The sequence below is a fragment of the Ahaetulla prasina genome, chromosome 8 (genome assembly GCF_028640845.1).
Source record: "Ahaetulla prasina isolate Xishuangbanna chromosome 8, ASM2864084v1, whole genome shotgun sequence".
NCBI lineage: Eukaryota > Metazoa > Chordata > Lepidosauria > Squamata > Colubridae > Ahaetulla > Ahaetulla prasina.
In genome coordinates, this window is record NC_080546.1 from 11,514,360 (window position 1) to 11,531,974 (window position 17,615).

The 17,615-nt window shown below is 45.2% G+C and overlaps 1 protein-coding gene across 1 annotated transcript in view; it reads left to right on the forward strand.

Moving 5' to 3' along the window:
* FRAS1 (Fraser extracellular matrix complex subunit 1) overlaps nucleotides 1–17,615 on the forward strand; it is a 548,508-nt gene that overhangs the window by 471,132 nt on the left and 59,761 nt on the right. Inside the window, exons 53-59 of the mRNA XM_058193082.1 lie at nucleotides 1,037–1,199; nucleotides 2,350–2,596; nucleotides 4,190–4,534; nucleotides 6,940–7,100; nucleotides 10,869–11,016; nucleotides 13,715–13,920; nucleotides 16,493–16,649. Coding sequence (XP_058049065.1) covers nucleotides 1,037–1,199; nucleotides 2,350–2,596; nucleotides 4,190–4,534; nucleotides 6,940–7,100; nucleotides 10,869–11,016; nucleotides 13,715–13,920; nucleotides 16,493–16,649 — 1,427 coding nt within the window. The remainder of the gene's footprint in view (nucleotides 1–1,036; nucleotides 1,200–2,349; nucleotides 2,597–4,189; nucleotides 4,535–6,939; nucleotides 7,101–10,868; nucleotides 11,017–13,714; nucleotides 13,921–16,492; nucleotides 16,650–17,615) is intronic.

Consider the following 17,615-nt stretch of genomic DNA (forward strand, 5'->3'; position numbering starts at 1 on the left):
AGAAGTGGGCTGGATGTTCATATGTTGAACAAAGCATTTTCCCATTCATGTTTACTTCAGCTGGTATATTTATGTGTGATTTGTTGTTAATCTGCTCCAAGAGGCTTTATTTAACCCGCTTGGTGTATATGGGCTTTTGCCAAGTTGAATTTGTTGCTCTTGTCTCTAACTTTCCTTTTTTTTTTCCTTCTGGAGTTGAATTAAACGAATTTGATTAGATTGAATTGCCCCCAATGAAGGGAGATTTCACATTTTCAATAAAAGAAGAGCAAGTAAGCACATTGAAGTTAATTAAGTTGTTATAAATTGCAAGTTAACTTCTTAATTTGCTACTGGGAGCAATAGACTAAAGAACACATGGTATAAACCTCCTAATATACAGTGGTGGCCAAAATTGTGGCAACCTTTTGGGAAAAGTGTATTTTCTAAAACTAGCTAATAAAACCACTTTTTTCTGGAGTAGTGCCATAAAATTATATATCAATGGAAAGATAATTTAATCAGGAATGTGATGCAATAACTTTTATGAAGGATTTGCTATTAGAATAGCAGCTACAGTATAAAGAAGAAAAGTGAAACACGTAGAAAAAGCGAGATATACAAAAATTATCACCTTGTCAGTTAATACTTAGTCGGGTAGCCTTTAGCATGAATTATGGCCTTACAACATCTTCCCATGGAGTGAACCAAGTCTTTGAGTTCTGCAGCTGTTATAATGTAAAACCAAGATTGAAGGAATGCTTCTATTAACTGGGTTTTATTATTGGGTCGCTTCTTACTAACAAGTTTCTTTAATCGGCTCCCTAGATTTTCAATTGGGTTAAGGTCTGGGCTATTCCCAGGCCATTCCAGCAGTGGAATAGGATTATCTTGAAACTCCAAAAGGTTTCCACAATTTTGGCCACTACTGTAAATCTAACATAAATACTGAACTGAGGAGGACTCATTTCAATGCATTCTTCCCTGATTCACAAACTCTGGGTTGCTCCCACTCTGTGATCCGAAGGAAGCCGATTGTGTCTGTCTTTCTTTCCAGCTACAACATCAGTGAAAAGGCCGGTTCCATCAGTGTGGCTGTGAGGAGGGCAGGAAACCTCAAACAATACGCTATTGTCCTGTGCCGTACAGAACAAGGAACGGCCACCTCTGATTCAAGTTCTCAACCAGGGGAGCAGGATTACCTTGAATACGCTAGCCAGGTGAGTGCAGGAAATTCATTATACTATACAGCCATGGGTGGGCTTCAAAAGTTTTAGCAAGGGGTTCTCTGCTCGGTTGCTGGGTAGGCATGGCCATGGTGGGCATGGCGTAGTCACCCTCCTGGACCACGGTGGGATATGTGTTTTTGCCCTCCCCAGGCTCCGGAGGCTTTCCTCAAGCCTCCAGGAGGGTGAAAACAGCCTCCCCAGGCTCTGGAGGCCTGAAATAGGCCCATTTCTGGGTGAACTTCCAGTAGGCCCTTTTTTCATCCTCCCCGAGCCTCCGTGCACACCCTGCACTTACCTGCATCCAAAACGGATCATGTGGGGACTCCTGGGAGGGGAGGGGTGGGAGGGGCCAGCCAGGAGTGGGATTTGGGGGTTCTCCGAACTGCACAGAATCTTAGCCAGAGGTTCTCCCAAACCCCTGAGAACCCCCAGCAGCCCACCCCTGTGTATAGCCCAGTAGAAGTTTTAGAACTAAAAGACTTGGAAGACTGTCTCGCTTTAAGGAAGAATGAGCCAAACTATCTCCTAGCATGGTCAGGAAGTGATGTGGAGGCAACAACCATCACACAAGGTCATGATGAAGATTCTGACTGTTTAGGGCAGGGGTCTCCAAACTTGGCAACTTTAAGACTCTTCAGCCGGGCATGGAATTCTGGGAGTTGAAGTCTCAGTCATCCAGGTAATGGTTCTTCAGCTCTGAGTGGATGGTGGGGAATGGAATGGATTTATACTCCTTGCAGACAGCTGGCCATTTGCATTCTTTTATAGAGAGTCGTTAAGGTCACCTGGAGATTTATCTGTGTCCTCAGGGTCACCTGAGTGGTGCAAATGGGTGTGGAGCCTTCTTGGAACTGTTGAAACTGTTCAAATCCTTTCATCCCCCACTAATCCAGTCAGAGCTGAAGAAGCTTCTTGGATGAGAAGCAAAATGTCTTCAAAGAAAAGTCAGAAAGTCCCGTTGCCGCCTGAAAAATTACCTTTGGGACATCCATGACCTTGGATGACTGTCCTGAAGCTCATCATGAATAGTGCTGAATCCAGATCAAATCTGCCAGTCCTAGTAAAGACGGAGTATCCATTGGCTTTTTTTTTTTTTAAAGAAAACTTGTTTCCATCTGCTGCTACTTTTCATCCCATGTAGGTGCAGTTCGATGAATGGGAAGACCTCAAAACTTGCACCATTGTTATCCACGATGACGGCATCTTTGAGGGCGTAGAGAGCTTCACCATTGAGCTGAGTATGCCAGCGTATGCCTTGCTGGGCAACATCACTGCGACCCAAGTCTTCATTGATGACGTAGAAGATGAGCCCACCCTGCAGTTTGACAAGAAGGTCTACCACACCAGTGAGAGTGCCGGCATCCTCTCTGTACCCATTGAAAGGAAAGGTTGGTTGACATAGACAAATACGTTAGCTTATATAGAGTATAAATTAACAAGTACAAGGAAACAAGTAACAGTATAAACATAGACATGGACACATGAAAAACAATTGGCACAAAAAAGGGATATAAATAGGCTATATTTATAAATTATATTTATAATTTATAATCATATTTAATTATATTTAAAGGATATATATATATATAATTAATATATTTGTTTTCTGATTAATATATATATAAATATAAATAAATATATATCAATGTATATTTATTTATTTATATATTTATATATTTATATATATAAATATATATAAATATAAATATAAATATATGTAGGTCTTTGGTTGTTCGGGTTTTCTCCCGCGTAAAATTGGAAGTGTCTTGGTGACGTTTCGACGAAATCCCATTCGTCATCTTCAGGCTAGGTGTTTACAGCTTCGTGCTTCTAGGAGAAGTGTGTAATCACAGCTGTTTCTTCCTTTTAACTGCTAGTGAGGATTTGAACTGATTGGGTGGGAGCTTGGCTGTGCTCTGATTGGATGGGGGGATTTTTGTGCTCTGATTGGCTGGGGGTGTGTCCTGTTTGGGTGGGGGCTTGGTTGTGCTCAGTTTAGTCTGTGTTGGAGGGGGATTTGAGCTGGTGAGCTGCATTGCTGTTGTTTGGTTTCATGGTCGTGCTACATCTTCATAGTGGGTGTCTGTCTGCTGTATGTATGGATTGAAGGGGTTTGAAATGGCTAATGTTGCACCTGCGGTCTGGCTTCTGATCCTTGGTCATGCTTCACGATCAGTGTGGGTTTGGGTCTGCTTTCTGGGTGGATGTGCGGTGGTGACATCCTGTGTGGACCTCGTGAGTGTGGGTCTGGTGTCATTCCTCGTGTTAGGGACTCGTTTGTCAATAAGGGCGGGTTTCCAAATGACTGGTAGGCGGGAGGTATCATCTCGTTTGTTCATGCTGTGTGTTCATGCTCGTTTGTTCATACCGAACACTTTAACAACAGAATAATCAGAGAAGCCATTGAGATAGAAAAACGCCCACACAGCAAACGAGATGATACCTCCCGCCTACCAGCCATTTGGAAACCAAATGGCTGGTAGGTATACAAGAAAAAAATCTGCATCTGACTCCCAGCAATTTGCCTCTTTGCAGTAAACAGCCTGTTCCAGTTTCATTTTCAGCACAGCCTGATTAGCACAAGAAAAAAAACCTGCCTCTGCCTCCTTGCAGCAAACAGCGGAGGCCGAAAATGGGGCGCGTGGAGGCGCCAATAGGCAATGGGAATCCCTGCAGCCTGAAACAGCTGATGGTTGGGAGGCTGATCCAATGACAATCAGCTGTTTGTGCTAATCAGGCTGTGCTAAAACTGAAACAGGCTGTTTGCTGCAAGGAGGCAAATTGCTGGGAGGCAGAGGCCAAAGGGTGGGGGTTGGCGGGGGTGGGTGGGGCTACATTCGGTATATAAGACGTACCCAAATTTTCACCCTATTTTAGAGGAGGGGGAGTGTGTCTTATACTCTGAAAAATACAGTATGTTTGTTGATGACGATCGTTTTGAATGCTGAAAAATAATCTTTTTTCTCTGCAATATATTGTAGGAGATTCTAGCAGCATCGTCTCTGCCATTTGCTACACCGTCTCTCAAAGTGCCCAAGGCAGCAGCATGTATGCCCTGGAGTCCGGCTCAGATTTTAAATCCCGGGGATTGTCCAATGAGAACCGGGTCGTCCTGGGGCCCGGTATCACAATGACAACTTGTGACGTGAAGCTGGTTGATGACAGCGAGTACGAAGAAGAGGAAGAATTTGAAATTGCTCTGATCGATGTATCTGAGAACGCTCGGCTTGGGAGCATCACTTCCGCTAAAGTTACGATCGACGGTCCCAACGATGCTTCAACGGTATCGCTCGGAAGTGCAGCTTTTAGCGTTAGCGAGGAAGCAGGTATAATTGTGGGAATTATTTCTCTCTTGTGGCATGTTGTATTATTATCCCTGTTGAAAGAAAGACCCACCTGATTCGGTTCCAAGCTGGGAGAAAGTCACTGGAAACATGGAGGTGATTGGAAAGATGGGTTAATGGTGAAGCAGAACCACCGAGCACATGGTTCTGGGCAACTGACCACATGGAGTTGAGAGAGGGGGGCGGTATTTATATCCTCTCTTGCGCTTTGCATTTTTTAAACTTCCTGTTCCTGTGCAAGAACATGTACTCTATTGGCTGTTGTAGGGGTCATAGCTAACTTTGCAGGTTGTCTGAGTCCCAGGTTTGGTTGAAGTTTGTTGGGTGATGCAATGTCCCCAGGTGATTGTGCCATGTGGTGAGGTCTGCTGCTAGATGGGTTAACCCTATTAAGTCCTGGAGGGTCATGTTTTAATCCCATCACCCTGGAGCTGGAGGTCTTTTGTCTTGTAGATAGGCTGGCCCAGTCTTTCTTAATGGGCACCAAATAACTGCTGGGGGCAGGGAGCTGCTATCTGTCTTTACATCCCGTTTATGTTTAATGCACAAAACAGGCATACACAAAGTCCTCGGCTTATAACCATTTGTTCAGTGGCTGTCCGAAGTTAGAACACCACTGAAAAAACTGACACGACCAGTTTTCACACTTATGACCATTGCTGCATCCCGAAGGTCATGTGATCAAAATTTGGGCGCTTGACAACTGGCATGTACTTCTGACAGTTGCCTTGCTCTGGGGTTGAGCAGTCGCTATTTGTAACCTTCCCAGGAGGCTTCCGACAAGCAAAGGAAGCTGGATTTCCTTAACAACCATTTTTAAATTTAAATTTTTAACAACCACATGATTTGCTTAACAGCTCCACTGATATGCTTAACAACTCTGAAAAAAGGGGCAAAACTGGCCATGGAGGAGATGGCCAGGCTGAGCCCAAGGGAGGGGTCAAACAAGTTATCAGTCTTGAGCCCATTTGCACTCACAAAAGATCTAAATCCAACCCATCTTGAATTCCGTTGAATCTTATCTATCGCCAATTTTCTTTTGACGCTTAGTTCAGTTTCCTGTTAGCATGCAATAAACCTATATTCATTTGAATCGCCTTAGCTCCTGATTCCCTTGACAAAAACCACTTAACCACTCACTTAAAACAGAAATTAATGCCGGATTTTGGCAAAAATGTGTTAAAGTGGGGTTATGTGACTATGGGACGGTGCAAATGGCCGTAAATGCTGCAGGATTGCCAAGCACTCGAAGTGCAGTCACATGATTTTGTGTGTGTGTGTGTGTGTGTGTGTGTATGTGTGTGTGTGTGCATGCGTGTGTTTTTGTGCTGTGTGTGAGACCATCGGAACTTTAAACCCAGGTTGTAGGTTCATTGGAATGGTCTCTAAATGACTGGTTATAAGTCGTGGACTATCTGTATTACCCTTTGGGTGATATATTTGGCAGCTATTGCATCTACAAGAAAGACCAGTGAATTCTGTGCACAGGAACATCCACTTGTATATTTGCAGTTCAGCAAAAGGGTGTTGTGACCTAGGCCCAAGTAGTTATTACCAGATTCAATCAGTCCTAAACAAACCTATTTTATTAGAATAGCTGAGAATTACTTCATTCTCAGCTTAGTCCAAATTAAGTCCAAAACAAAGTCCTCCAGAAGAAGTCCTTCTGTCTTATAACAAACCTTTGTCTTCTTTGGCACCCCTCCAAGGGCTTTTCTTGGCAAGAACCCCATGAAGTTCAGAAACAGGAGACACCGACAAGAAACAATTGTAGCAACGTTGCTTTCTTACAAAGCACCCAAGAGCTGTTGCTGCTCTTTTAAGCCTTATGGAAGGGTTAAAGGCCAATAATCTCCTGGCCTTACTCACAAGTTGTCCTTTTTGCTTCAGCTGCTCTTGCCTTCTGGCAGCTGTTCACATGCGCGCACTAGGAACAGGGTCCTCCTGTTCCTCTGCCTCTCTGCTGTCTGCCTCTGGAGACTCCGGTGTCCGCGCATCGCTCCCAGATGGCCCTGGCCCCATCTCTGCCTCCAATGCAGAGCCCTCCTCCTGGCCTTTCCCTGACTCCAGGACTGGCCCATTGTCCTCTCCAGCCTCCTCACTGTCCGACTCTGCTACCAGCTCCGCAGGCTGCTGGCAGACCATAACAAGGGGCCTCTATTTTTACAGCATCCATCTAGTTCACCTAATTGACTCTGGGCCATTTACAATACCTATTCAGTTTGGGTTCCCTTTCATAACGATGTTCACTTCAGAATAGCTTTCCTTAAACACATAGAAGTGAGGATTGCAGTGTCTTTTGGAAATAGGGTACGTGCAGCGGTAATCTTCTCTGTTTCCATTTGAAATTAATTGCTTTCAAATCCTCCCATCCCTCCCTGCTGTAGGGATTATCGAAATCCCAATTACGAGGCACGGGTCTGATCTCTCCATTCCTACCTCGGTCTGGTGCGCCACTCGGACATCAGATCCGCCATCTGCTACTCCGGGATTTGATTACATTCCCAGCTCCAAGAAGGTTGAATTTCATCCAGGGAGAACTGAAGAGGTATGGCTATTCCCCCCACCTCCCCTAATCGTAATGGAAGGATTAGTCTTCAGAGCACATCATAAAAAAATTCTCCAGAATAGGCTGTTCCTAGGTTGAAGGAATCCGGTGGCTCAGAGGCTAAGACGCTGAGCTTGTCGATCGAAAGGTCGGCAGTTCAGCGATTCGAATCCCTAGTGCCGCATAATGGGGTGAGCTCCCATTACTTGTCTCAGCTTCTGCCAACCTAACCTAAGTTCGAAAGCACGTAAAAAATGCAAGGAGAAAAAAATAGGGACCACCTTTGGTGGGAAGGTAACAGCGTTCCGTGTGCCTTTGGCGTTGAGTCATACCGGCCACATGACCACGGAGATGTCTTCGGACAGCGCTGGCTCTTCAATTTTGAAAGGAGATGAGCACCACCCCCTAGAGTTGGGAACGACTAGCACATATGTGCGAGGGGAACCTTTACCTTTAATGTTGAACGTTTTTGCACAACCCTGGATCACATGGCAAAAACCTGGACAAATTTAGGACTGTCAAACAAACCTCTTCGTTTTATTAGGCATCTTGAAATGTGTTTTGATGTACTCTGATACCATTCCAAATTATTCTGGTAAACCTTACTTGGGAAAGCAAAAGGTAACCATCAGCCAATAGTTTTTGGGAGGTGTCCAAGACAATGACAGTGAAACAGACATATTTCGCATCCCCCCTCCTCCAGTGAACCCCCTCTTGAGACCTATCAGCTCAGCAGTTATTATGTCGATCAGAATTAAAAAGCTAAGGGCCAAATACAGAGGTATTTCGTTAGGAAATGCATGCAAATGGATGCTGCAATCCATTTCATGCAGTGTTTTTCAATCTTGGTGAGTTTAATCCAGTGGGGAAATCCAAATTTTTTTACTACCGGTTCTGTGGGGGTGGCTTGGTGGGCATGGCAGGGGAAGGATACTGCAAAATCTCCATTCCCACTCCACTCCTGGGGAAAGGATACTGCAAAATCCCCATTTCCTTCCCACTCCTGGGGGAAGGATATTGCAAAATCTCCATTCCCACCTCATTCTGGGACCAGCCAGAGGTGGTATTTGCCGGTTCTCCGAACTGCTCAAAATTTCCACTACCGGTTCTCCAGAACCTGTCAGAACCTGCTGGATTTCACCCCAGGTTTAATCCCCTCCCACTCCACAGGGGCATTCTGGGAGTTGAAGTCCACACTTAGCTGCCAAGATTGAGAAACACAAAATCTAATGGTGCTGGCTATTCCTTCACCCTTTGAGGAAAGCAGGGATTTATAAATGAAAGCTGACACCGGTTAATAAAACTAAGATGCAGGTGGCTCCTCTATTTAGAGCAATTCATTTGGTGACCGTTCGAAGTTACAACGGCATTGAAAAAAGTGATTTATGAAAGCTTTTCACACTAATGCAGCATCCCCATGATCACGTCATCAAAATTCACCCGCTGTGTCATGTCCCACTCCTCCTCCGACGGCCGGGTCCAGACAGTCTGCACCAAGTGTGGCCACGAAGCCTCCGCAGCTCTGCCAAACTCCCGTCAGAGCTCTCAGGGCAGGCAGGAATCCAAGGTGTGACCTCAGCAACCAGATTAGACTTTGCCTGACTCAAAGAATGCCAGAAAGCAGATCCTTTATATAGGCCATGGGGTGTGGCTCCATGACTCAGCATTTATCCAGGCCTGCCCCTCCCTTCCTTTTGCTGACGTCGCCTCTCCATTCTCCGGAAGTGGGGATCTGTCCACGTTTTGTCAGCTGCCAGCAATTCTAGCTCGTGGCTGGCTTCTTGCTCACACGCTGTGGGGGGGGGGGGAGGTTTATTTGCTCAGTCTGTCCGGGCATGGTGTCAGGGCTGGGAGCTGGAGGCATGCCAGGCCATTCGTCTTCACTATCAGTCTCTGGCTGAGATAGCAGGAGATGGGAGGGGCCCGGCTGCGGAGAGGGGGGCGGGCCAGGCACAACACGCTGTATTCTAAAAATGCTTTGTCTTTCTTTCTCTCTCTTTCTTCCTCACTGCCTCTTATATATGTTTATACAGAGTGGGTATGTTTTTTTTTTTAATAGGTAGGGCCATTAGAGTTGGTGGCGTCTGAGTGCCATTGGAGGATTTCAAACAGGGGTGAAACTCACTTATCTTCCCTACCGGTTTGCAAATGTGTGCACGCCGGATGCGGGCTCACTTTGCTCACTCGCACCGTCGTCCACGCCGCCAAGCACAGAGGCTGAAAATTGTCACCAAAAAAAGGAGGTCATGACATACGCGCAGGTTGGCGGGGCTTCACGCAGTCGGCCCTACTGTATCACGCGATCTGGATAGAACCGGCTGAATTTCACCCCGATCTCAAAATTAGGCAAGGCTGGGCCTTGGGTGAGAAACCAGCCACAAATCCAGGAGCTATAGACCCAGTGGTGGGATTCAGCCAGTTCGCACCACTTCGGGAGAACCGGTTGTTAACTTTCTTGAGCAGTTTGGTGAAACTGGTTGTTGGAAGAAATCATTAGGGCAGAGAACCGGTTGTTAAATTATTTGAATCCCACCGCTGTCTAGACCTAAAGATACCTCCAGAAGTTGTGGGTGCTCCAATACTGGAGGTTTTTAAGAAGAGATTGGACAACCATTTGTCTGACACGGTATAGCAATAGCGATACCGCTTCACAGTGCTTTCCAGCCCCCTCTAAGCAGTTTGCAGAGTCAGCCTCTTGCCCCCCAACAATCTGGGTCCTCATTTTACCCACCTTGGAAGGATGGAAGGCTGAGTCAACCTTGAGTCTGGTGAGATTCGAACTGCCAAATTGCAGGCAGCCAACAGGCAGCAGAAGTCGCCTGCAGTACTGCAAACTTGGTTCTTTTAAGACTCGTGGACTTCAACTCCCAGAGTTCCTCAGCCAACTTTGCTGGCTGAGGAACTCTGGGAGTTGAAGTCCACGAGTCTTAAAAGAGCCAAGTTTGCAGACCCCTGGACTAGAAGAGCTCCCAGGTCCCTTCCAACTCTGCTATTCTATGGTATTATGAAAGCATAATGACTGCAAAGGAAACAATGGGAATATAACCCAGAAGTGATTAGGGCAGTGATGGGTAACCTTTCTGTCATCGGGTGCCAAAAGCGGGGGGAGAGCTGGTGGGTCGCATGGGCGTGTGCCAACACCCATAATTCAATGTGCCCTGAGCAAGCGTGCATGACACACACACCCCGCGCTACCCTCGCAATGGCATGTTGAGTATGGTAATTCCGTTTTTTGTCCTCCGGAGGCCGGAAACTGCCTGTTTTCTGACTTCTGGTGGGACTGGAAGGCCCGTTTTTTGCCCTTCCCAGGCACCAGAGGCATTCTAGGAGCCCTGGGGAGGGCAAAAACAGCCTCCCCTCCCCCGGAGGCCCAAAAACGGCCTCCCCTCCCCCAGAGGAAACTGACCATTTCCTGACTTCCGGATGGTCCAGAAGGCCTAAAAATCAGCTGAACGTGTGCCATAGGTTCGCCATCCCGGGACTAGGGTTTAAGCCTGACTTCATTATGGAGAAGCAATTTGGTATAATGGTAGATTGAAAATAGTCATCCTGTGTTCTAATCCTCCCTTAGACCCAGAAGCAGGGTAGATGACTCTCTTATCAGACCAGCCCGCCTCACAGGGCCGTTGTTTGGCAGAAATAGAAGAAGGAAGCGTTAACGCACACCGCCTCGAGTTGTACCGAACAAAACCAGACTATATAAACCGAAGAAATGTCGTATATATGTTTACAGAATGGGCTGTTTTATTTCTCTTATTCCCCCATCAGTATTGCACCTTGACTATTCTGGACGATGCTCAGTCCCCAGTGATTGAAGGGGTGGAAACCTTTGTGGTCTATTTGAGTTCTCCTCAAGGAGCAGAGCTGGCCAAACCTTTCCAAGCAGTGGTGGCTATCAACGACACCTTCCAGGATGGTAAGTCGATTTATTTTTGTTTATTTATTTTTCGTATTTATATACCGCCCTATCTCCCTAGGGACTCAGGGCGGTTTACAGGCAGATAAAAATACACATAAATACAAAATAAAACAACCATTAAAAAACTTATTCCAAATAGCCAGACAATTAAAAATAACAGTATACATAATAAAACCCATTAAAACCAATTTAAATTTAAAATCTAAAATCTAGTCCAGTCCTGCGCAGATGAGCAAATGCCAAACTAATGCCCGTGGAAATAACTCAGGTTTTCTTTTTTTACTTTTAAAAGCATTTTTTTTCGCTCGAAGAGGTTGTAAAAAAATGCTCTTAGAGGGTTAAAACAAGGCTCTGACGATCCCAGCTGAGTTGCCTGATTGTCAGAGGCTTTTTTTTTTTAACTTTTAAAAGCATTTTTTAAAAGGTAAAGAAGCTAAAACCTGCTAGGCAAAAAATGGGGGCTGTAGGCAAAAAATGGGTGGGTGGGTGGTTCATTTGAGAGAGAGAGAGAGAGAGAGAGAGAGAGAGAGAGAGAGAGAAAGAAAGAAAGAAAGAAAGAAAGAAAGAAAGAAAGAAAGAAAGAAAGAAAGAAAGAAAGAAGGATGGAGGAAAAAGGAGAGGAAGGAAGGACTACAAACCTGGCACTAGACGCAGCTTCAGAGGATAATTCAGGGCTGGAAGGGAGTCTGGAGGTCATGTAGTCCAACCCTGCTCCAGCAGGACAAGGGTTTCTGTCTTTTGATCCCCAAGTCACATAGCCACGCCCACCCAGTCAAATGACCCCCCCACGCCAAGTCAAGCCCACCAAGCCACGCCCACAGAACCGGTAGGAAAGAAATTTAGATTTCACCACTGGCCTGATCCTACTGGGTCTGAAATCACAATTTATTCTCTAATCCTACATGGGCAAAGTTGGTGTTATTCTATTCTGTTCAACCTTAAGTTAGGTGCTTTTTCTCTGACTGCATCCCGGAAGAAGGCCATGCCCTGCTTGCTTGTTAATCTGTGATTCTATGCGATTATCACTCAACCATCCTTAAGGCGACATCATGGACGTTCGTAATGTACAGTAGACTTCTGTGCATTGGCCCAAGGAGGCGTTTTAGCACACGTGTCCTTGACTCTAAATGGTCTTACGCTGGGAATTATGGAGGTCCACGGTTGTTACTTTACCTTTTTGTTCACGCAGGCTGAACAAAAGGTTGCTCAGGCAATTTCAGGGCTCTCTTCTTTTATACATTTTTATACACAAATGCTTGACATAGAAATTCCCAATTTTGACCTAGCTTCCACCTAGTGCAGGGGTCTCCAACCTTGGCAACTTTAAGCCTGGTGGACTTCAACTCCCATCTATCTATCTATCTATCTATCTATCTATCTATCTATCTATCTATCTATCTATCTATCCATCCATCCATCCATCCATCCATCCATCCATCCATCCATCCATCCATCCATCTATCTATCTATCTATCTATCTATCTATCTATCTATCTATCTATCATCTATCTATCATCTTCTACCTATCTACCTATCTATCTATTTATCTATCTATCTATCCATCCATCCATCCATTGATCTATCATCCATCCATCCATCCATCATCCATCCATCCATCTAATCTATCTATCTTTCTATCTATCAAATTTATATGATAGATCACTCTCAGTGTTTCTGGCCAGCTTACAAAAATAACATAAAGTAAAAACCCAATATACAACAATGAACACAATAACCCCTCACCCCATCCCTCTGTCAAAAGCAATCAGTCAAAGAAGACATTTATGGGCGCCATCCCACTCAGGGTTCCCCATGCCCCTTGGTAAAAACCTGGGGCTTTCTGGGAGTTGAAGTCCACCAGGCTTAAAGTTGCCAAGGTTGGAGACCCCTGAACTAGTGGACTTACTTCTGCTCCAGTCCTTTCCTTCACCCTGTATTTATTTTCTCTTCTGATTGCTTTGGTTTGTTGCTGCAATTTATAGCATCAAAGAATATGTTCCAGCAAATGTTCCAGCACAACTTTTCACAGCCTAAAGCCCTTCAGATGTTGGGCTTCCCTTCCCTTAATGATACTTGAAATCTGGTGTTTCTGGAGAACATTTGACTTATTTCATGTTCCTAAAAGTTGTTGTTGTTGTTATTTCTTCTTCTTCTTCTTCTTCTTCTTCTTCTTCTTCTTCTTCTTCTTCTTCTTCTTCTTCTTCTTCTTCTTCTTCTTCTTCTTCTTCTTCTTCTTCTTCTTCTTCTTCTTCTTCTTCTTCTTCTCCTTCTTCTTCTTCTTCTTCTTCTTCTTCTTCTTCTTCTTCTTCTTCTTCTTCTCCTTCTTCTCCTTCTTCTCCTTCGTCTCCTTCGTCTTTGTCTTCTTCTCTTCTCCTCCTCTTCCTCCTCTTCCTCCTCCTCCTCCTCCTCCTCCTCCTCCTCTCCATCATCTCCTTCTCCCTCCTCCTTTCTTCTTCCTCTTCCTCATTCTCTTCTTCCTCCTTCTCCTCCTCCTTCTTCCTCCTCTCCGCCTCCTCCTCTCCATCATCTCCTTCTCCCTCCTCCTCCTTTCTTCTTCCTCTTCCTCTTCCTCATTCTCTTCTTCCTCTTCCTCCTCCTCCTCCTCCTTCCTCCCCTCCTCCTCCTCCTCTTCTTCCTCCTTCTTCTTTCTCTTCCTCTATCTTTCCTCTGTCTCCCTCCTCCTTCTCCTTTACAGTTCCAAACATGAAGTTCAGTAAAGACGTCTACTCTGTGAAAGAGAAGGACCATGTCCTACATGTTCCTGTTATCCGTACTGGGGACTTAAGCTACGAATCTTCAGTCAGGTGCCATACTCAGAGTCAGACCGCAAGAGTCATGGAGGATTTTGAAGAAAGGAGAAATGCTGAAGAATCACGGATCACATTTTTGAAAGGGGAGAAGGTGAGTGAATACAGCTGGCAGAGAACTGAGGACTTAACATGATGGAGAGAGCCCATCAACTCAAAGCCCTTGGCCCCGTTTCAGAACTACTGCAATCTGTCACCTCAGACTTGTGGCAAGGAAAATATGTCTTTTTTCTTTCCTGGTCGAAGAAACATATGAAATGGAAAGACTGCCAGAAGGTGGGTTATGACTCAACTTAAATGCCATTTTATTTTGTTGGTCTAAGACAGATGAACTGGGAGCTGAGGCACAATTTGGGAAGGTATGCAGGGCTGTGTCAAGTAAATTGGCAGAGCTGGGTGTTAGTTCCCTGGAGGAGAGATGGTTGGAAGAGATATTTGCAGTTTGATCCTGTGAAGTATGTTCTAGAGCAGGGGAAGGGGTGAAATCCAGCAGGTTCTGACAGATTCTGGAGAACCAGTAGCAGAAATTTTGAGTAGTTCGGAGAACTTGTATAGAAATTTTGAGCAGTTCGGAGAACCGACAAGTGCCACCTCTGGCTGGCTCCAGAGTGAGGTGAGAATGGAGATTTTGCAATATCCTTCCCTTAGGAGTGGGGTGGGAATGGAGATGTTGCAATATCCTTCTCTCAGGAGTGGGGAGGGAACAGAGATTTTGCAGTATCCTTCCCCTGCTACGCCCACCAAGCCACACCACGCCCACCAAGCTATGTCCACAGAATCGGTAGTAAAAAATTTTGGATTTCACCACTGAGCAGGGATCACCAATCTTTTGGACCTCAAGGACCACTAAATTCATAATTTTAAATCCCGCGGGCCACTAATATGATCTGCCTAACGACCAGCTGGGTGGGGGTAGCAAGGTGGTCATGTGACTGAGTGGGTGTGGCCAACTCGATGTCACTCACGTCGAGGGACGTCTCGCCAGCCTCTACTCGCTACTCCTCGCCTGCCCGCCCAGGTTCCTTAGGCCCCCAACAGGAAGCAGTTGCTGGAGCTAAGCAGCCACCATGAGAAAGAGTTGGCAAAACAGCTCAGTTCAAATTGGATCTGACCGAGAAGGAAGCTCAGCAGAAGCACCTCGCTGAGGACTCTGAGCATAGGCTTTCCAAGCAGAGGGAAGACCTGCAGGAGTGCAAGGCCAGGTATCAGTGCCTGCAGGCTCAGTGGGCTGAGATGGTCAGCCAATTCCAGGCCATGATGCAGTTGCACTGGAAAAAGGCCCTCTGGCTCTTTGCCACCAGCAGCACTTCCCTCCAGCCTTCGTCCAAAGCCCTGCACCAGGAGGCTGAAGCAGACCCTAAGTCAGAATTTCTGCCCCCCTCCAACCCACACAAGAAGACCCCGAAGGGAGAGATTCTCTGCAGCAACACGAATGTTCATTGCATGTATCTGTCCCAGGGGCCATAGTTTGAGGACCCCCAATTTAATGCAATATAAAAAATGCAAATAATTTTTCTGCGGACCACCAAAATTTTTTCGTGGACCACCAGTGGTCCACGGACCACTAATTGGTGACCGCTGTTCTAGAATTTAGGGTGCAGTTTCCTACCTCAAAATGGAAGGAACTTTAATTAAAAATACAGATAATCCTCGACTTACAATAGTTCACTTAGTGACCATTCAAAGTTACAACTTTGAAAAAAGTAACTAATGGCCATTTTTCATACTTACGACCATTGCACATTGCTTTCTATTTGGATGCTTGACAACTGACTCATATTTATGATGGTTGCAGTGTCCCGGGGTCCTGTGATCCCCTTTTGAGACTTCCTGACCAGTAAAGGCAATGGGGAAACCAGATTCAGTTAACAACGGTGTTACTAATTTAACAACTGCGGCGATTCACTTAACAAACATGACAAGGAGAGCCGTAAAATGGGCAAAATTCACTTAACAAATTTCACACTTAGCAACAGAAATGTTGTGGTCTGCCAGCAGTCTGCAGAGCTGGCAACGGAGTCACAGCAATGAGGCTGAGGTGAGGCCAGGGCCATCTGGGAGTGAGGTGTGGACTCCGGAGCCTCCAGAGACTGATAGTAGTGAGGCAGAGGAACAGGAGGAGCCTGTTCCTAATGCACGCATGAGAAGAGCTGCCAGAAGGCAAGAGCAGCTCAAGCAAAGAGGACGACTCGGGAGTAGGGCCAAGAGATGATTGGCCCCTCCCATAAGACTTAAAACAGACCAGCAACGGCGTTTGGGCTTTGCCAAAAAACAATGTTGGTAGCTTCGTCTTCTGCTTCGTCTACGTCTTGCATTTATTTTTGTGACTTCTGAACATTTGCCAAGGAAGGCCTTCGGCAATTTGCCTAATTGGACCAAGGTTTGCAATAGGACCGAGGAATTTGTGTTGGGAGGAATTTGTTTTCATTTGAGTTGAACGACACTGGGAATGAGGTAATTCTCAGCTGTTCAAATAAAGTTTGTTTGTTTTTTCACGGACTAAGTTTCCTATTACCTACTTGGGCCTGGGTCACAACAAGAAGTTGTGGGCTCAATTGTGGTCGTAACTCGAGGACTACCTGCATATAATTGCATATCTTACTTTGTAAATTCATGAATTGTGTGGATTGCCTCCCGATCCTTACTGATGATATCCTTGACTTTAGGTAAAGAACTGCACTATTATTATAAATGATGACTCTGCCTTTGAACCGGAAGAGAGATTCCGAGTATATCTGAGTGAACCCGAAGGCAACCACTGGAGTGGGGCTACCGTTGGGAAAAGCAACATGGCTACTGTAGTTATTTCCAACGATGAAGATGGTAAGAAGGATGGGCTTGCATTCAAATATGTATTCATCTGAGTTTTATTACAATCAGTCAATTTTTATGAGCCACGGTGGCGCAGTGGGTAGAGTGCGGTACTGCAGGCGACTTCTGCTGGCTGCCTGCAATTTGGCAGTTTGAATCTTACAGGCTCAAGGTTGACTCAGCCTTCCATGCTTCCAAGGTGGGTCAAATGAGGGCCCAGTGGCCAGTCATAAGTTGAGGACTACCCGCATGTGATATTGAAAAGGTAGTTGAATATATGTATCTATTTAGTTATTATGCCCAGTTACGCCCAATACCTGTTGATGCCTTATCCTTTGTCTAATTGCCTTTTGAAGTCATCCCCTCATCTTACAGAATCAAATAGATTCAAATCAGAATCAAATCAGTCTAGACAGTCACTTATCTGAAATAGCAGAGATTCTCCTGCTTGAGCAGAGGCTGGGCTAAAAGACCTCCAAGATCCCTTCCAGCTCATTCATCCATCCATCCATTTATCCATCCATCCACTCACTCACTCACTCACATTCATTCATTCATTCATTCAAATTCCATAACTGAATAGATTGTTGTTTATATTATATAAAGAACAACTTTTTTTCCTCCTATCCTGAATCTCTGTCACTCTGCACAATTGCTCAGCTAACTTTCTCCATACCTGCATTAGTCTTTGTCCTTTGTCTGTTCTTAACTGATTTATTTTTAAAACATCTCCAATAATCTTGAGCCTTGAGCCACTTGGAGTACAATTTTTTAAAAAAAATAATAATCAGGAAAAGGATCAGTCAATAAACTTCTCCTTACTTGGCAGAGTTTGTTAAATTTTAGTTAAGCGTCTTTAAAAGGTTTCTGCTGAAGCAAGTAGTCTCAGAAGTTTAAGGTAGTGCTTCATTTCTTGGCATTGATCATTGGCACTAAAAAAAAAAAAAGAAATAAATCCCAGTTATTTCAGATACCGTC